The sequence below is a fragment of the Podarcis gaigeae genome, assembly GCF_964106915.1.
Source record: "Podarcis gaigeae genome assembly, chromosome: 6".
Classification (NCBI taxonomy): Eukaryota; Metazoa; Chordata; class Lepidosauria; order Squamata; family Lacertidae; genus Podarcis; species Podarcis gaigeae.
In genome coordinates this window covers 76,340,281-76,360,688 of record NC_139682.1, presented here as the reverse complement: position 1 = coordinate 76,360,688, position 20,408 = coordinate 76,340,281, and the positions used below count along the sequence as shown (strand labels likewise).

At 45.2% G+C, this 20,408-nt stretch overlaps 1 protein-coding gene across 1 annotated transcript; it reads left to right on the top strand.

Annotated features, from left to right (window-relative positions):
• The first annotated feature begins 414 nt into the window (after window positions 1–414).
• DBT (dihydrolipoamide branched chain transacylase E2) lies at window positions 415–19,782 on the top strand. Its single transcript, XM_083743473.1, has 11 exons — window positions 415–527; window positions 4,517–4,640; window positions 5,793–5,868; window positions 7,115–7,296; window positions 8,573–8,700; window positions 10,922–11,159; window positions 12,411–12,577; window positions 13,650–13,727; window positions 15,470–15,661; window positions 16,572–16,643; window positions 17,462–19,782. Exons 1-11 carry the CDS (start codon window positions 477–479, stop codon window positions 17,627–17,629), a joined length of 1,476 nt encoding a protein of 491 aa, XP_083599599.1. The 5' UTR covers window positions 415–476; the 3' UTR covers window positions 17,630–19,782.
• Window positions 19,783–20,408: the final 626 nt, after the last annotated feature.

Genomic DNA, 20,408 nt, shown 5'->3' with positions numbered 1-20,408 from the left:
TCTCATTCCATGCTGTGGTACCTAATATGTCTCAGTTTAATATATTAGTTCATTATATATATATCTACGAAAGCAAATATATATATATATATATATATATATATATATATATATATATATATAAAATATTATATATAGCTCAGTTTATATATATTAACGAAGCCACAACACTGCCATAGGCAGAAGCCTGTTCCTTCTAAAATATATACCCGGCTTCGTGCGCTGCCGAAGAGTTCTGTGCCGCTCGGCTGCTTGCGGCTGTCCATAGCGGAATCTCGCTTTGCCTTCCAAGCTAAGCGCCTCCCTCTCTCAACCATTCATTGGAAGAGAGAGAAGCAGACCTTCAAGGGCGGGGGCAGCCTTTCAACGTCTTAATTGGCTACCGGGCGCCAATCGTGCGATCCCATTGGCTGCCAGGTGGGAGGGGTGTGGAGGCGAGGGTCTCCTCTCTCTTGTCTTCCCTCCCCCGGAATAAGATGGCGGCAGCCGTCGGGCTGAGGAGCTTTTACAAGGCGACGGGGCGCCTGGTAAGGGGGGCAGTGCAGTGAAGCCCGTGAGAAATGGGGGAGGTTAGGGGTGGGTGGGTTAAGAGCAGCTCCTCAGTCGATCCCGCGCCCCAGCGATTCTCCTCTGTGGAAAGCAAGAGATCTGGGAGGACCTTGCCTTGAAATCTGCCAGTGATTGCGGGTATTTGAGCGCCTTGGTTGCCCGCCATATGGTTGTTCAAGGCGGGTTGCAAGGATCTGAAGGGTCACCTGAAGCAGGGTCGTCAAAAGTGGGGAACTGTGGTCGATCCTCCTCCCCACCCCCCTCCCAAAAGCGTCCCTGTCGGTAACACCTTAAGAGATCTTCTGCTGCAGTAGGTAGAACGTGTCATCTTAGGGGGGGGGTTGAACTAAAATTTTGCAGATTTCTCCCATGAGCAGTGTCTTTAAAAAATACGCTTTTGAGGTGCGAGGAATTCAAATCTGCTCTTATTTTTGTGACCGGACTACATTTGGCTTGGTAGATCTGCTTTCCATTTTTTAAAAAAGCACATAAACTAGTTTTGCAGAACTGAAATCATGTTAATCTTACCATCTGAGAATGTAAGGTGATAGCAAATAAGAATAACAACATATATAACACCAATCCATTTTAATGGTTTCTGCACAATTTGTTGCACGTTTTGCTTAGCCAACAAAGCTAAATTATATTGATGTAACCGAAATATATTTTGCCTTACAACTTTTTAAGCACGCCTCAGTTTTTGGAAATTGAAGAATTCAACACCCCCCTACCGCTGCTGCTGTCTTGCCCATTTTTGCAGTCTTAGCTCTCTGAAACTTCCCAGTATAAAATCTGCCCTGCCACATTCCTATTTGTATATAAGGCTTTTGAAAACCACAGCAGTTTTTAACAGATGTGTTAATGAAAGATGTTTTCTAACCTCTGTTAGTGCTGGTGTCTTGATGGAGCTTCCATGTAACAGAGGCAGCATACCTCTGGGTCGGTCCCAGATGTTGGGACAAATACTGGTGGTTTGAAGACAGGCAAGGTCCCCATTCTGCTGGGTCTAGGTGTGGTCGGTGCCTGACTGGGAGACGTCTTAGAAACCCCATGTATGCTGCCTGAGGTTACATGATGAATATTTAGAAATGGGAAGGAAAAAAAAACAGGAAATTATGGTTTAAAAATGTCAAGTTGTTTATGTTTTGCACTTAGTCCTCGAAGAGCTCAGGGCAGCTTATGTATGGTCCCCAAGCAGTCTATACATACAGTAAAAAAGGTAAAGGTAAAGGACCCCTGACAGTTAAGTCCAGTCACGAACGACTCTCGGGTTGCGGCGCTCATCTCGCTTTACTGGCCGAGGGAGCCGGCGTTTGTCCACAGACAGTTTTTTCGGGTCATGTGGCCAGCATGACTAAGCCGCTTCTGGCGAACCAGAGCAGTGCACAGAAACGCCATTTAACTTCCCGCTGGAGCAGTACCTATTGATCTACTTGCACTTTGACATGCCTTTGGACTGCTAGGTTGGCAGGAGCTGGGACCGAGCAACGGGAGCTCACCCCGTCACGGGGATTCGAACCACCAACCTTCCATTCGGCAGGCCCTAGGCTCAGTGGTTTAGACCACAGCGCCACCCGCATCCCTTCTGCCACCCGCATCCAAACTTCAGATCTTGTGACAGGACCTCCTGCCATTTGTCCAGTGGCCTGTCCTTTGTGAACCCACTGAGGGACTCTTGACCTGACATTTGTGGATGATGATTAGATTCCATGTGTGTCTTCTCCATTTGTGATGAACACTGTGAATGGGTATTCTACAACGTATTCAAGCTAGCAAACCTTTGTTACACTGATATCGTAGAGTTGGAAGGGACCCCGAGGGTCATCTAGTCCAACCCCCTGCAATGTAGGAATCCTGCCCGCAGCCATCCCTGGATGGACTCGAACCACCAACCTCCTGGTTAACAGCCAGACCCACTGACCCACTGCGCCGCATGGGACTAACTGCAAGTACATCCTTCACTTGATTCTTATCTGCACACATGCAGATTAATCTGGCATACAGTTGGAACTTGATAACTTGAATTGGTAAATGATATGCATGTGCTTAGTTAAGTCTAAGCTTCTTTGATAATTCCATTGAATTCCACTGTGAGCTGCGACTATTGTATGATAGTCCGATACCTAATCCCAATGTAAAGGATTGGGAATGAGAACAAGCCTGCTGTGTGGATCTTGGTGTGGTGTTTTGATTTCATTTAATGTCTGGTGCAAGTTTGTGTGTGGTTTGCAGGATTTGTGAGTTGAGATGCTGCTGCAGTCTACTTTGAGTTCAGATTGTGTAAAAAAGTTTTGGCAGAAGTTTACTTCAGAAAGTAGTTAATACGCTGATGATGGACACTGAAATTGCCAATTTCAGTACTTTATTCATGGGTGTTTAAGATGGTATTGGGGTGGTTATACATGACCACACTACCAATACTGTTTACACTTGCAAATGTTTTTGGAGTAGACATACTACTTTGTTTCTAGTCAGTTCAAGTCCCTTAGCGTCCTGCTGAAATCCTGTAACTCTTTATACCCCAAATGTTCAGGCCTACTGTTTTGTCCAGCAATACTCCCCCTTCCCCCGTAATAGGCTGACTTTGGGGAAGCATTGCAGAAGAACCAGTAACATGGAATGATGTTCTGATGGTCCTGTAAATTTCTTCCTAGTATAGGAGGGAAGAGAATTTGAGAATTCTTTACTCGGAGTTAAAGGTACCACATTTAAACACGTAATTGCCAACTTTCCCACACAGGTCTCCTCTTTCCTGGACCTGCCAAGAAGGTCATTTCTCAGTTTTTACTATGTGAAATGCTTGAGGTACTTTGCGGGACCTGCTACACTTCCTTATTAGGAATCCCAGCGGTTAACTTTTCTTTTAAACCATTTTAGGTTGATTCTAAGGCATTCTTGATCTCTTTTGGGAAGCTGTGCCAAACAACAACTCTTTGAGTATTGTGCCGTTTTTGAAATGGAAAAACGGTGCCTTGTAGATTATTCTGTAGATGCTCTCTCACTGTCCTAATGACTTCAAAACTGGGCTTGGGAGCAGGACACCCTCTGTGACTCCTCCCACCATTGATGGATGGATGAGAGCTGATGCATTTCTGTGGCTGAGCTGAGCATCCCTCCCGCTTCTCAAAAGAAGATCTTCTGCAGCGCACCTGCTCCTTTGCATTCCTCCACAGCTTGAGAACCTCACCATAGGAATTCTCCTTCCCTTCCCACTATTTCACTAAGAAAGTAATAAGCAAATACATGGAGTTTACATCCAATGGGAATAACATTGACAATAAGATTACGTATCTGTGCCCTAAGTAAGTAAGGAAGCACCTATGGAAGATAATCAGTTGCACCTTCTCACTGCTAATTTTGACCTAATTGCAGCATTAATCTAGTTGTGATTTTGGTAAACAATACTGTATTGTAGTGATTGGGACCACAGCTGAGGTCAGACAGATTGCTGGTGTGGTTTTTTTCTTGGTCACCTCTTCAAAGCTCTGATGAGCTTGTAAGATACAAAATGGCTACCTCTTCAGTGCTGGAGCATGGTCCATAGATGCACTGTGGACGTACATTTCCTGATATTGCCCAAAACTGAAGAGAAGGGGGCAGCTTCTCTTTATACGGAGTTCCATGTTGACTCCAAAGCCCATGGCCCAGAGCTAGTGGAATCTGATGGTAGTTTTTAATATGGTTGTTTACATTTCTTCTATATAGGCCCCTCAGGATTTTGAGGACAAATCTTCACTTTTTTGTTAACTTCCAATGAACACACAATATGGCAGAATTTGCCTTCTGAAACAAAGCAATTAATAACAATGAGTAAGATGTAAATGATAACATCTGCTGACTTTAATTATCATTTTTCTCCTCCAATAATAAGTTGCTTCTGTGTGCTTCTGACAAATTGAAAGAAGAGAATAAGCAGTGATTTCAGTCTTGCTTGTCTCTAAGGCTTGGTTTTTGTTTCCTTTGCCAGCTCTGCATCCACCATATTAGATTGTACAGTAACCTCCGTTCGCTAAAGGCAAAATACAATTGTGGCCTTGACAAGCCCTCATGGAGGTATCGAAATCCACACCGATTGTTCAGAACAACTATTGGTGAGTTTCTTTCACACATAAAATTGTTTTATTTTATTAGGAGTTCTTGTCACCGCAAAGAGGCAAGGAAACAAGGAAGGATCAACATATATACTTGGAGCAATCTCAATTCTCCAAGTGCCAGAACTTATATAGCCAAAATGGAGCAATGGACAGTGAATGGTGTCCCATTAGGGCAAATGGGGCGCTGTCCTCCCAACTTCAGTCTGTTGTGGAAGCCACCACTGGGTATCAGCATACTTGGGGAAATCCCGAGGTTTGCAAAAAGCCAAAAAACCTAAAAGAGAGGTGAGGAGGAACAAACCTCATGCATGGTGGAGGAGTCCCAAATAGCTCAGAAAAGACTGGTGTGCTCAGTGGCCATGAAATGCTGACGGGGGGGGGGGGGATGACTGGTAATAGGATGGAGTAGCTGAAACCCTGAAGCACTCCATTCTGCAGTAAGCATCACTGAACATAGTCTTGAGGTAAATTATGCAGCAATACGTAGTTAATTCACAGAGCCCAAAACAACATGGACCCAAAGTATCTTAAGAACCATCTGATAGTTTTTACTCCACCTCAAATTACTGAGATCCTCTGATGGGGCACTGCTGGTGGTTCCCCATGCCTTCACTAGAGACCAAGTATTTCATGGAGCAAGGCCTGCCCTGCGGAACTGCCTGCCACCAAAGGTTTGGCAGGCACGGTCCCTGGCTTCTTTCACATCTTCTGAAAATTGTTCAGACGGGTCTTCACAATCAGAATTTTAACCCACCAGTACCTGCTGTCGATGTTTTATTGATATTTCTGCTTGGGTTTTATGGGAGTGGTTTTATTATGTTTTGTGTGCATTGAGCCTCCTTTAATATACTTTAGGAAAGTGAGGTTTATAAATATCTACATAAACAAACGGCTGGAAGTAAGCAAGGTTGATGGGAGACTGCCTGAGAACCCTGTGTACCCCAACTTGATTCCACAAGGGAAGAAGATTGAGATTTAAATGTAATAAAGAGGTTAGAAAGTGGGGACAGTATTGCACTTCTAATTAGCAGATGTTGGGACTTGACTCTAATGTAATGTAAGAATTGTATAGTTTGTACATAGAGCTACTCCATGCTGCTGTTCTGTTGTTTTGTTTGACATTTGTTCCCTTGTCTTTTCCTCCCCAAGTGTCACATGGCCAAATTGTCCAGTTCAAGCTCTCGGATATTGGAGAAGGGATTACAGAGGTGACGGTGAAAGAATGGTAGGTTTCCTCGCTTCATGCCACAAGGCTTCCTTTGCCCTGCACTTCCCTGACAAGTTGGTATAGGGTAGGAAAGGATGTTCGAGTTGTGTTAAGGCAGGAATCTCATTGTGTCAAGAGTCCCCTCACAAAATACACATACAAAGAAAAGGACACTGATAGGTAGAGCACTCCAAAGCTTTCAGTCTGCAGGTTAAAGTTCTGCTCCTAGCCATCACTGTTGTCAGCTGGCAAGGGTTGAGCTATATAGAGCAGAGGCCCATTCTCTGACAGCGACTGGCACACGGCCCATTATGGGGAGAAATGGTCCCTCATCTTTGAAGTCCACTAATTTCAAGAGTATAGCTTGAGGTAACATTCTGCCTGTATCCCACTAAAGAATAGGTAAAGGTAAAGGGACCCCTGACCATTAGGTCCAGTTTCAGACGACTCTGGGGTTGCGGCGCTGATCTCGCTTTATTGGCCGAGGGAACGGGCGTACAGCTTCCGGGTCGTGTGGCCAGCATGACTAAGCCACTTCTGGCGAACCAGAGCAGTGCACAGAAACGCCATTTACCTTCCCACTGGAGCTGTACCTATTTATCTACTTGCACTTTGATGTGCTTTCGAACTGCTAGGTTGGCAGCAGCAGGGACCAGGCAATGGGAGCTCACCCCGTCATGGGGATTCATACCACCGACTTTCTGATCAGCAAGTGCTAGGCTCTGTGGTTTAACCCACAGCGCCACCCGCGTCCCTGACTAAAGAATACTTCCACATAATTTTGGAAATATCTTTCTGTATCCACGGAAGATAACAGTGAGACACGAGGAACAACCAATTGGCCAGAATTAGAGAAGGATGAGAAGGTGGACCTCAACCACGTCCTTGAACAAGCTCTTTCAACCAGAGGGTCTTTCCGCACACTGTGCCAGGAACCATAAAACTGAGTGTGCATTGGCAGTTTGAAGGGGGGGCTGAGCTACGCTAGGGGCCCCACATAAATCAAGGTTACCACAGCAATTGGAGGGAAGGTGAGGAAAAGCAGCTCCTTTCCTGAAATATCAGCAAACCATGATTTTTCTCAATGCTGCCAACCCATTTCTGCCATATTTCCCATGGTTCTACCTGCAGCACCTATTTGGAGCACACCGTCTTATTGAAAGAACAGCATTAAAAAAGGAGAGGTGCCGATTGTCCCATTGTTCTTTGATAACCCTCCGGCTTCTCTGCCATGTATGTTACGCAGGTCTTTCTTTTTTCTTAGGTATGTAAAAGAAGGCGACGTCGTCTCCCAGTTTGACAGCATCTGTGAAGTCCAAAGCGATAAAGCCTCTGTCACCATCACCAGCCGTTACGATGGCATCATTAGAAAACTCCATTACAACTTAGACGAAATTGCCCATGTGGGGAAACCGCTAGTGGATATAGAAACAGCTGCCTTGAAAGGTAACGTCAGTGGATTTCATCATTCTGTCAGGATGGTCTCATAGAATCAAATGTGAAATAGGTAAATGGGAATTTTAAAAACATAAAACCAGTTCTTGTTTCCAAGTGCTTTGCAAGTTGCAGGAGGTTCTTCACTAGGCAGGGGGTGGGGGGGAGTTTTATGCACTTCTCAATTCATTTTTAGAGCCTGGTCACTCAGTTATGTTACAAACAGAAATCAGGATTCAGAGAACCATTTCAAGCGAACAAGGGCTTTGAGCAACAGACTCGGGTTCTTATTTCTTGTTGCCATATAGAAGTCTTGGGCTTGCATCTTCTCCCCTTCTTCCTCTTTTGCAGGCCAGGCTGGAAGCTTCTGCCTTCCATTTTATAGAAACCTCTAGGGTATCTGAAACCTGGGAAATTCTGGCCTGGTTAAATTCTGGTTGGTGAAAATAAGGCAGGATCAAACCATACTTTCAGGTCCAAGCTTGTTCTTAGAACCAAAAGCATAGTTCCCTCCATTTGTACGTCACAGTGGTTTAAAATCAGAAGCATCCGATCTTGCCCTGCTGGCATGCAGAAGACGAGGAGAGGGGAGATAGGCGCACACAAGACTGCAGCTCATTCTGATAGTGGGAAACCCTGGATTCCTGTACCAACTAACCCAGTCCACATCGCAAACTGCTTTGGGGTGTCTCAAAAGCCATTAGCTGTCTGCTATGCTATGACGCACCGTTGCTGCAGAGCCACAAGCCTAAAGTCCCTTTGAAAGCACGGAGCTAATTGTATACAGTGGTACCTCAGGTTACATACGCTTCAGGTTACATATGCTTCAGGTTACAGATTCCGCCAACCCAGAAATAGTACCTCGGGTTAAGAACTTTGCTTCAGGATGAGAACAGAAATTGCACAGCGGTGGCGGCAGGAGGCCCCATTAGCTAAAGTGGTGCTTCAGGTTAAGAACAGTTTCAGGTTAAGAATGGACCTCCGGAACGAATTAAGCACTTAACCTGAGGTACCACTGTATATCTTTGCACTCTGGCCAGAGACGAGGGCAGGCTGAAGGCAACTTGGAAGCTGCCTCCCTTGGGGTGTTGACCCACATCACTCCAGCGATGTGTGAAGGAAGGAACCACCATGCCGTAATCTAAACACGCAAACGGTCTCATTTCACATTCCAAAGCTTAAACAAAGTAAACTGACAGCGTTGTCACTGGGCCCACGTTCTCCTTTCCCCTGACAGCCGTTTTCAGTGCTGCGTTTTAAATTTAACCCCTTTGCGTCCAACCTGCAGATGTTGCTCCCGAAGAGGACGTGGTCGAAACCCCTGCCGTGTCTCACGAAGAGCAGACCCACCAGGAGATCAAAGGCCACAAAACCTTGGCAACTCCTGCCGTCCGCCGCCTTGCCATGGAAAACAATGTGTGTTTCCTTTTCACTGAACTGCGTTCCTTGCAGTTGATTTCTTTTTGAGAGGAGGGATGCGAGGCCTGGTGTAATGCATTTGCAAGCTATGCTAACGTAACGGCTAACGCAGTGATTGTGCTAATGTAACGGCTGGCCAGAAGGTTTGATGCTTTGTGGCAGGAGTAGGTAACTTCTTGGTGGCTGAAGGTGGCACATTGCCTTCCTGTATGTTAGCGCCCCACCTCCCATATTGTGGGCTGGGCTTTACGGCCAGCTCCACCCACCACATGCTATATTATGTCATACACAGTGGAGAGGCTTGCTGGGGATTAATGTGGCCTGAGAGACTCCATGGAGCGTGGAGAGGCTCCGGAGGGCTGCATTGCAACACTCATGACTTGATGAAGTGGCTTGCATGGCTAGCGTCAGGAATTTTGAAGCCATTCACTTCCGTTAGAACACAAGAGTCTCTCAGTGATATACAATATGTGTGACTTTGAACGCAGTCCGGCGCCCTTACCCATAATGGCACACAATGACGAGCCCTTTTTGTTCAGGAGATGTTCTGAGTCCCATGTCATCAGGAGAAACCCTTCCCACAATTGGGAGAACCTTGGAAGAAGCCCTGAAGCAGCCTGGTCCATCCTCAAGGGGTTCCTGGAAACACAAACGGGGAGTTTGAAGTGTGAGGCAGGCAGTGTAGTCCCATCTGCTGTAGAATCAGACTTGGAAGGTGCCCACTGCCAGTACAGGAAATACAGGGACGCAGGTGGCGCTGTGGTCTAAACAGGGCTGTCTTAAGCATATGCAGCGCCGGGGTGCAAAGATCCGCCCAGCGCCCCCTTCCTCAGGTTGCCCAGTCCCAGGTGCACAGGAGGGCAGAGTCGGTCAGCCGCCTCAGCGTCTCGCTGGCTCGGTCACCCCCGAACTTGCGGCGAAGCAGAAAAGCCCGCCGTGGCGCTCCAACCAATGGGTGGACTTTTTCCCCAGATTCAACTCTTGGGCTCCGGACTCTAGGCCTGGCACCCCTGAGAGCCCGCGCCCGGGTGCCCCGCACCCCTAGTGCCTATGGGTAAGATGGTCCTTGGTCTAAACCACTGAGCCTCTTGGGCCTGCCATTCGGAAGGTTGGCGGTTCGAATCCCGGCGACAGCATGAGCTCCTGTTCTGTCCCAGCTCCCACCAACCTAACAGTTTGAAAGCACACCAGTGCAAGTAGATAAATAGGTACCACTGCAGTGGGAAGGCAAACAGCGTTTCCGTGCACTCTGGTTTCTGTCACAGTGTCCCGTTGCACCCAAAGTGGTTTAGTCATGCTGGGCACATGACCCAGAAAGCTATGGACAAATGCCAGCTCCCTCAGCCTGAAAGCGAGATGAGCGCCACAACCTCATAGTCGCCTTTGACTGGACTTAACTGTCCAGGGGTCCTTTACCTTTACCTTTTACAGGAGATTAAACCCACCCAGCTTCTCTGAAGGAGAATCCACCACTTCTCAAGACTCTGTTCCACTGTTGTATAGATCATACTATCAGGAAGTTCTTCCTAATGTTTAGTCTAAATGTCGTTGTCTGCACCAATAAGTTAAACCCATTGGTTCGGGCCCTAGACCCTGGAGCAACCAAAACCAAATTTGTTCTTTATTGTTGTGTCAGCTAATATTTGAAGATATCTACTGTTAAATCCTTTCTTCTCCCAGTTTTTAGCAGCCTCAGTGGAATTGTGTGTGGATCTTTGTCGCAGCACATTTCCCGTGTAGCCTTGAGCAAATGGATGATACAGAATTTTTGGTTCACACTATTTGGTTGCAATGTATGTGCACACCAATTTAAGGGAGTATGTGGATTCCTTGGGGAGGGGGTGGCTTACCGGTCCCAGCTCCACACTCACCCAGCTTCAACAATCCTGCAAAATTAGATGCTTTCAGATTATATGACTGGACACACGTGTATTCAGTGTTAATGAAGTACCTATAAATATTTGCAGAGGGAAGTATCCAACCAATGCATTCCATCAGCGTAAGGCTTTCCATTTCTGCAAAGGAAATTTGGGGGGGGGTGCATGGGGGCAAGAGAGGGCAAGTTCTGTTGTGCAAGTTGGAAATGGCCCACGTATTCTTCAAACTCTTAACTTGCCTGCCTTCTCTCATTTTTTTTTGCCATTTCAATAAAAAGGACGCGTTCCCTCTCCTCATGCCCTATATCCAGAATTCTTTAGCTTGTGCTCTTGTCTTTCAGATTAAACTGAGCGAAGTTGTTGGAACAGGGAAAGATAACCGTATCCTCAAAGAAGACATTCTCAATTACTTGGCCAAACAGACGGGAGCTATTTTACCTCTATCGCCAAAACCTGAAATTGTCGCGCCGCCGCCAACACCGAAGCCTCAAGCAGATAAGCCAAAGACGCCCAGAATCCCTCTGCCCATTTCCAAACCTGTCGTAATTTCACAGAAAGATAAAACAGTGGCCATTTCAGGTAAATAAATTAATGAAACCTCCTGAGGATCTAATATAGAACAGCATGCGTAAAATATTTGTAAAGGGCAACTGAACAAGTAAAACATGAATATTTGTTTCTGCATTCGTAGCGAAGCACACTGCTGGTGTTTTTCCTCTTGTAATGCCAGTAGGATGTTGAGGGATGTGCTGCAATTTTTTGTTACAGTTAGAGATGAATCCAGGAAAATGGCAATGCAGAATTTTTGGGAGAGCTCATTCAGGCACTGATACTTAGGGAAGCTTCCAAAGACTGGCAGGTCTGCTCCCTGCTCCCATCTATTCTCATATTAATCAGGAATCACCAGATTATCTTCCTGACTCCTGGAAAATTAATCCCGACACTGTCTTTGTGAGACTTCTAAGCCTTGGCATTCAGTGACACCACCATGCAACAGGGCAGGGGAGAACAACACCCTGTTGTGGTGCAGTGCCAACATAGTGTATTTTCTGGTACTCTGGGTAACCAAACCATAGATATGGCCACGCGTCCTTCTCAAAACGTCTCCCACCCAGGCATTGATAAAGTCTGCACACACTTAGCCTCAACAGTACAACAGCCTTGGATGCTGTAATCTGTTCATTGGGCAAATACATTCTTACTGTTTGCAGTCTTCTGCAAATAAATAAGAAGGTATTTTCTCATATGGTTTCCCCCCCGAGTTTTTCCTATGGCTTACTGGAGTCCCATCTGCGATATTTAACCTTTTTAATAGTTTTGATGGGACGCGGGTGGCGCTGTCGGTTAAACCACAGAGCCTAGGACTTGCCGATCAGAAGGTCGGCGGTTCGAATCCCTGCAACGGGGTGAGCTCCTGTTGCTCGGTCCCTGCTCCTGCCAACCTAGCAGTTCGAAAGCACACCAGTGCAAGTAGATAAATAGGTACCGCTCCGGCGGGAAGGTAAACGGTGTTTCAGTGCACTGCTCTGGTTCGCCAGAAGCGGCTTGGTCATGCTGGCCACATGACCTGGAAGCTGTACGCCGGCTCCCTCGGCCAATAAAGCAAGATAAGCACAGCAACTCCAGAGTCGGCTACGACTGGACCTAATGGTCAGGGGTCCCTTTACCCTTTACCTTTAATAGTTTTGATGCCTATTTCTGAGGTTGTCATCGTCATCAGTTAAGTGGCATATAAATTTTGTTAAATAAATTTGAAGGAAGATGGAAAGCAAGGCAGGAAACCGGGACATCACTGGGCGTCGTTTTTCTTCTTCTCCCCCTTATTTCCAGGATTCCAGAAGGTCATGGTGAAAACCATGTCTGCAGCGCTGAAAATTCCTCACTTCGGTTATTGCGACGAGATTGATCTCACGCAACTTGTTCGGCTGAGAGAGGAGCTGAAACCTGTAGCGCTCGAACGTGGAATTAAGCTCACCTTCATGCCTTTCTTTTTAAAGGTGAGGGGTTTGTAAGAATCTCATGCTGTCCGTACAGTAGTTTTGATAAGATGCAAATGCATCAAATTGTAATAAGTTTCAAAGGAGATAATTAATGTATATGTCCTGGTGATTTTTGTGGACAGTCAGTACAGAAATCTATATAATAAATAATAAGAGTCCTTTAACTGGTAGACAGCACTCCTTCTTACAGGCTGTTACACCGACAACATATTTAGTTTTGCACGTGTGCTTGGCTGCAACCACAGACTGACCTTTTTTAAAAAAAAACTTGATTTTTTTTTCCATGCTTCTCAAAATATTTTGAAAAGTATGAGGCGTAGTCATGGTCCTCTTTCAAAATGCAATTCTTTGGGTTGGGGTGCCTCAGGAGTTGCTGTTATTTGATTTCTATACCACCCTTCATCAAAAGATCTCAGGGTGGTTCACAATAATGTTGTAATTAACAAAAAGCATCCGTCCAATAATTTTTTCCATTGAATACCAGAAATTACTCTGATTGGAGACATTTCCACTGAAATGCTAGATAAAGAAAAGCCTATGGGCTTCTAGGCACTTTTATTTAAATGAGGGGTGTGATTTTGAGTGTGTGTTCGAGGGGGGGGGAATAAATCCAGCTCACAGAAGTGCATTTGATCCAGCAGAGGCATTTGCTATTGAAAGAGGAGGGGAAGATGATTTCTGCCCATTCCCTCTTCCCCCATCAGCTCCAGTGAGAAAGGAGAATTGGCAAAAAAATAAAATCCCCTCCTCTTGCATTAGTAGGCACCTCTGCTCAATCAAAAGCTCTTGGGAGCATAGTAAGTTGCTTTAAACTGAGTCAGACCATTAGTCCATCTTGCTCAGTAAAGTCTGCACCGATGGGCAGTGTCTCTCCAGGGTTTCGGACAGGCGTCTCTCACAGGGTTACCTGGAGATGCTGGAGCTTTCTGCATGAAAAACAGATGCTCTACCACTATCTCTCTATGTACACGTATGCAGAAGCTATGTTGCACAGTTTCTGAAGCATGCAGCCTCTTGGCTCTGGCTACTAGAATAATCCCATTTGTCTTTCTTAAAAAATATTTAACAGGCCGCTTCTTTAGCCTTATTACATTATCCAATCCTCAACGCTTCGCTGGATGAAAACTGCCAAAACATCACTTACAAGGTTTGTATATTGACATTCCTGTTACATTCTTAAGAGAGATCCAGCTCTGTTTCATGATGATTAGATACGGGGAGGGGGTGTTAGGGGAGGGGTAGTACCTCTGGTGGGGAACATGTTGTGCTCCTTGTGGGGTAGTTTGTCCACCTTGGGGTCCCCACACACACACTCGGCTCTCACCTGTGGCTCCTTGAAGTTGCCAGCATGCGATAGCAGCCACACCCTGGGAATGGCTTTGACTGGCCGGCTAAACCAGGTGAGGGGAGCCGATAGGCCTCAGACTCCTGGGGTTAAAGACTTCCCCTGCGTGCAAAGACAGACTCCAGTGGATTGAGCGGACAAGACCAAAGACAGTTTCTGCATGGGGGGCAGATGGGGCTCATTAACCTAGAAAGGGAGCCCGTTGAGGAGGGGAGAGACTCCATCAGGCAAGGCCCCCTTCCACCTGCCTTGCCCCACCTCCGGCCCTAGGAGTCCTCATAAGGGAGCTGTTCCTGGAGGAAGAACTGTGAGGGGAGAGACTCCATCAGGCAAGGCCCCCTTCCACCTGCCTTGCCCCACCTCCGGCCCTAGGAGTCCTCATAAGGGAGCTGTTCCTGGAGGAAGAACTGTGAGGGGAGAGACTCCATCAGGCAAGTCCTCCTTCCACCTGCCTTGTCCCACTCTCTGCTTCTCAATGTGTATTGTATTATTTTATGTACTGTGGCTTGCCCTTGTTTTATTGATTATAGTTTAGATATTATTGTAACGAGTGGATTTCTGTTTAACTTTTATATGTTGATATTATTATACTATTCTAATTGATTGTTGAATATTACTTTTTTGAGGTAGGCTGCCTGTTTTAAAGTAATGTTTTATTATCACATTTTTGCATTGCATTAGATTGTTATAAGATGTACATTTTTTGTTTCTTCAACTTGTAAACCGCCTTGAGAATTGTAAGATAGAAAGGCGGTATACAAATTAAAAATGATGATGATGATGAAGGAAAACTCTGGTCCTAAACCACTGCCTTGCGGGATATCTTCAGGAGAAGAAAAGGTTAAGGAGTAAACCCAACACAAATCTGGAATAGAGTCCCTAAAGTGGTTGAATGGCGTCTTGGACGCCTCCTTTTGGCAACGCCTGCAGCCAAGCTGGTGCCAAACATATTGCTTTGGACTGCATCAGTGAGGCAACAACATCTTGTTGTCTGAGCAGCCCAGGTCCTCCATCCACACCAGCCAGACTTGCATCCCACGGAGGTCACTCGGGTGCTGCTAACACAGTGGTTTGACTTCACCTGTGGAGGCGCACTCCATTGTCTCTCATGATTGATGCCAACAAGATACAGGAAATTATAGTTTGTACTGCAAGCAAGCTGGTACTGGGAGTACCTCAACAGCAGTTTGCAGCTTTCATGGGTTTGTTGTTGTTGTTTTTAAAAAATATAAAGTCCTGTATTTTATCTCAGGAGTTCAGAGCAGCGTATCAACCCCATCTTATCCTCAACACCCCTGCAAAGTCAGCCTGAGGGAGAGATCAATTCACCCAAGAGCTTTTGCTGGTAGACTTGGAACTTGAACCCGTGTCTTCCCGGCTCAGTTGACAGTACTGGCTGCATCTAGCATTGCATGAATTGAAGTCCAGTTATGGAGCAGGAAAGGGAGAATATATTGGTCATGCCTTCTTACATCTTGAAGAGAAATTCTGTTCTGTCCAAAACAAAGAGGAATATTTTTTATATATTCATTCATTCGTTCTAGGCTTCTCACAACATTGGAGTTGCTATGGATACAGGGCAAGGCCTAGTTGTCCCTAATGTGAAGAATGTCCAGGCCTGCAGTGTATATGAAGTTGCTTCAGAATTAAATCGCCTTCAGAGCCTGGGGTCTGCGAATCAGCTGGGAACAAGCGACCTCACCGGGGGAACATTCACACTCTCCAACATTGGCACAGTGAGTTTAAGCTGCCTTTAGAATCCAACTCTAGAAACATACCTAGCCATATTGTTTTAAATACAACCAGGCCACAAACTATTACCCCATGGGAGAGGGAGAAACTGGTCTAGCTTTGGGGACTAAGCCCCTGGGAGGACAGGGGGTTAGATGAATGAATATTCAGTTATGTAAATACCCTACTTTTAAGCTGAAAAAGGCTCCCACAGATGGATAATAATATCAGGCTAGCAACTCCCATCATCCCTGGCCCATCGGCCATGCTTAGGACTGAGAGGAGCTGGAACACCAACAACATCTGGGAGGGATTGGGTTCCCCATGCCCAGCTTAGATGATACCCACCGCTGCCAAAGTAGATAGTCCTGTTGAACTTCATCACAGGGCAGTGGAGCCTGATGGTCTCTGTGGTGGGTGGAGGAGGGGTGGCAAAAACAGCTATGAGTGGAGATGGCGAAGGTGTCCGTTGACCTTGCAGTCTGCTGTTGCTTCTCTTCCTCACAGGGCATTTGGAATATGAGAGAGTGGTATGAAGAGTAATGGTGTTATGTACAGTGGTACCTCGGGTTACATACGCTTCAGGTTACATACACTTCAGGTTACAGACTCCGCTAACCCAGAAATATTATCCTGGGTTAAGAACTTTGCTTCAGGATGGGAACAGAAATCGGGCTTTGGCAGCACAGTGGCAGCAGGAGACCCCATTAGCTAAAGTGGCGCTTCAGGTTAAGAACAGTTTCCGGTTAAGAACAAACCTCCAGAACGAATTAAGTTCTTAACCCAAGGTACCACTGTACATGCGAGCACACCCATGGGCTGGGAGGGGGCGAATTGTTTTCCCCAGATTAAATATTACCCAATACAGATGTCATCCCAAAAAATGCTTGTTTATTTTATTTTTTTATTTTCCAGATTGGCGGTACCTATGCAAAACCCGTAATTCTTCCTCCTGAAGTAGCTATTGGCGCTCTTGGGAAAATACAAGTATGTTGATTCTGAGTGATAAACCTACAATTTCAGTATTGATTCAGTATTGATCACTCCCATATGTTTTGAATGCATTGTCACGACCAGTGTGCTTTTTTTCTGGGGGGACGCAGGGGTATGCATACCCCTAAACATTTTGTGAATCTTAAGTTTGGCCTCATTGAGGGGCAGTATTTCAATATGAGTAGGAAAATGAGAGTACCCCTAAACATTTTTTTAGAAAAAAAAGCACTGATCACAACGCTCTGCAAGTGTTTGTTGGTTTTCACACAGGGGCAGTGAAAACTCAAACAGAGTGTTCTGATTGTGTGGAGCGGCCAAATTTTGAACCAGTCTTGCTGCTGTTTCACAAAGGCGCATTGTCCTGCTGCAATCACTGAAGAGTCAGAGCTGTGGATGAGCACTTGTTCCACAAAGCCCCACAGTAGGGGGTGGGGTTTGGATTGCTCAATAAGCCTACAGCCCCAAACATACTTCCTAAGGCATAAGACCCATAGTGGGAATTGGTTTTGAGCAAATATGCACAGGATTGTGCTGTAAAAGTAACTTGAAATACTAGCATTTTCCTCAATTGCAGATTTGCTGTCTGCTCAGTTGAGGCCTTTAGAGAGAGAGAAATCACACAACTGACTGTTTTCTGAGTGATACTATCAGTTTTGTGAGGCAAGCTTTCAGAGTCAAGAGGGGAAACTCACTCATCCGACTAAATTCAGGGATTCTTTCGTATCCAGGGCAATAGCCAGAGGTGTTAGAGAGTTCTGATGTATTAACAATACTCCATTAGTATTCTCTCCTTTTCTTCCTGGATTTTTTAGGGCCTTCCTCGGTTTAATGCGAAAGGTGAAATATTTAAAGCACAGATAATGAATGTGAGCTGGTCGGCCGATCACAGAATTATCGACGGCGCTACCATGTCCCGTTTTTCCAACTTGTGGAAATCTTACTTGGAGAACCCTGCTTTCATGCTTCTGGATCTAAAATAAAGAGGACTAATGCATGGATGCATTGTTTAAATTTTGAAACTGCTATCAAGCTAGCTATGCTAGCAAGTGTCCTTAAATACTACATTTCACAATTCAGTGTGTGGATTGCGTGATCATTTACAAGGTGCGATGGATAGTCCTTTCTGATCACCGGTCAGTGTACTGATTAGCTGTTACATTTTGTCGGGCTGAGTAGGTTAGTTTGTAAATTATTAGGCTAGAGACCGTCATACCAGACTGTCATACTTTGGCTCTTTGGTGTGGCAGTGAGAAATCTATGTTGATAACAGGCCGTATTCCACTACACTGACATTGCCAGATGAAGGTTACTAGCATTTGTTTTTTAACTGCTTCTGCTGTTGGTAGATTAATCTTTTCTCAGAATTTGATTGGAAACAGGGTTTTCTCTTTCACAAAATAAAAGGGATGTTACCAGGTTTCTGATGCAACAAACGCACAAATCATGTTCAAATAAATTGCTTTTATTGCTTATTTTATTAAATACACAGGGATGGCCTTTCATTGGTTATTGATGCTAACATTTCTTTTCCAAACGTCCTTTCTGCCTAAATTAATTTCTGTAATATGTGAAGCAACTGTCGGCAAATGGGAATATGTCCAATAGGAGTAAAGTTTGACGCTCATAACAGGGCACAGCTTAGCTAAGGAGCCATAAATGAAACTCCCAAGTGCGTTGACTTTGGCGAGTGCTCCGTATCAAGATGGTATGGATAGGTATTTTGTGTGAAACCTAATGAATGTAACAGAGGTGCCCAAAGGAAGGTTTGCACAATATGTTTGTTTATTTTGCTGTCCCCCGCATGCTGCTGTGGACCAGGGGCACAGACTCCTGGGGGCCCAGCCCTTTTTGGGACACCCCCCAAATATTTTGGGGGGCCCAATGTCCAGAAAACAGGAGGAGGTCTGAGCGCGGTCCAGCTTCCATAGCCAGTTCCTCCTCCTCTTCCTGCTGCGGAGGGGAAGGAGGGTCCAAACAGCCCCCTGCCAATGGCAGCGGGTGGAGGAGGAGGAGCCACTGGCTCTTGAAGCCATGTGGCCACCATGTCCAGCTCTGCCCCGGCTCCTCCAGATGCCCTGACATCATGTGTGACATGAGCCCCCCACCCATCGCCCTTGCAAGCACCTCTGGTGTGGACAAATGTAATTTGTGAAGCAAGCAACCACAGATAGACATAGCTGACATCACTTCCTGTGATCAGAGAGGCACATTTTGAGCCAGCACAATAATAAAATTGGCCAATGGCCAATTCCTGCGTTAGGTTTCTCCACATGAGTGCATGCCTGGGTTTGGAAAGGAGGCTGTTAAGTAGGAAGTAAAGGCATACAGCAGAAAGGTGTTTGCCCATTCACATGAAATGAATACTTTGAAGAGACGCTGGGTTCAAGCTGCGTCAACTGTTAAGTGGTTTCATCTGAGGATTTTCCACAGCGCCGCTGGAGTTCACGATCCCTTTTTCTGCACGTGCATTTAGAGCCAAAGAATGGTATCCAGTTAAGTCGCTGTGTGCACAGGAATTGCCCCCCATACCGTCCCCCAAATCTGCTCAGAAGGCTATTCCAACTCTATTGTGCAATTGTGGACTGGACTTCAGAACAGCGAAAACCTGAGATGCAAGCAGAAAGAGGTTTGAAACAAGCAATACACAAATGCACAACTGTTTAGGGAGATTTAAAGTGACCTAAAAAGTGAGCATGCCGGATTAAAGGCTGTATGTGACACAAACTAACAGGCATTTTAAAGAAAGAAAAGAAAAAAAGCTTGGGAAATAATCATACACTCAAAATGCGTGACGGAAGTTTAGTATTGCACGCACAGCGTATTTTCAAACAATATTGTACTGTATCCTCATTGTGAAAAGTTATTTTGTTAAACATCCCTACAAACTTCTGAATAGTATATGTTGATTTTTAATTTTTTATTAAAAAAACACTCCTCTTGTCATCTGTGAGAAGAAAGTTGAGGTAAAATATCTGAGATTTAGAAACCTAAAGATGTGAAATGATACTCAAGTCTCATATAGATCTGTGAGGAATTTTGTATTCACCTTTGCCGATTAAAAAACAATTACTATATACTGTCTTAACATTTCTTTTAAATTGTTTTCTATTCTTGAATAAATTTTTTATTACAACCTTTGTGATTTGAGACTTTTATCTGAGGGTATTTTGTGGCTTTAAATCCACCAAGAACATAAATCCGCATAGTCCCGAATACACACCATTCGTCTCGTCGCATGAAAGCAGCCGATTGAGCTCATCTGCAGAAACTTGTTTCTTTAAAGATTTTCCGTAGTGCCAGCAGCATTCAGCCTCCTTTTTACCTGTGTGCTGACACATAGACTGGATCGAAAAGTGGATGTAAATCCCAGAGGAAAAGTAGCTTTGCGGCAAGATCAAGCTATAAGAAGAATGGATAGTAATCGGTGGGAATATCAGAAGTAGGGAAAGACTGAGAGATTCTGCAAGAATCTGGCTGGGCAGTGCCAATTTTTCTGTTTCCCTCCTCACTTCCTTTCACCGAAGCAAATCATCATAATGTTTACAACAGCCAGGATTTGCGTATAAGCTAAACAAGCTATAGCTTAGAGCCCCACTCTCTTGCCCCCCCCCCAAAAAAATTAGTCTCTTTGTAAAAAATTAGAGTCTTTGTAAATTGTGTTTCTAAAGGAACTTTTTTTTATTGCCAAATGCCAATGTGTTTGCATTATTAAGTTTGTTATGAATAAAAAATCATTTTAAGTTAGAGCTTAATGATTAT

Bases quoted from the DNA above. Each gene is read 5' to 3' on its own strand.
- DBT (XM_083743473.1), top strand. From the start codon at position 477: ATGGCGGCAGCCGTCGGGCTGAGGAGCTTTTACAAGGCGACGGGGCGC. The intron at 5,869-7,114 runs GTAGGTTTCCTC...CTTTTTTCTTAG, and splicing joins GAGGTGACGGTGAAAGAATG to GTATGTAAAAGAAGGCGACG. The intron at 11,160-12,410 runs GTAAATAAATTA...CCTTATTTCCAG, and splicing joins TAAAACAGTGGCCATTTCAG to GATTCCAGAAGGTCATGGTG.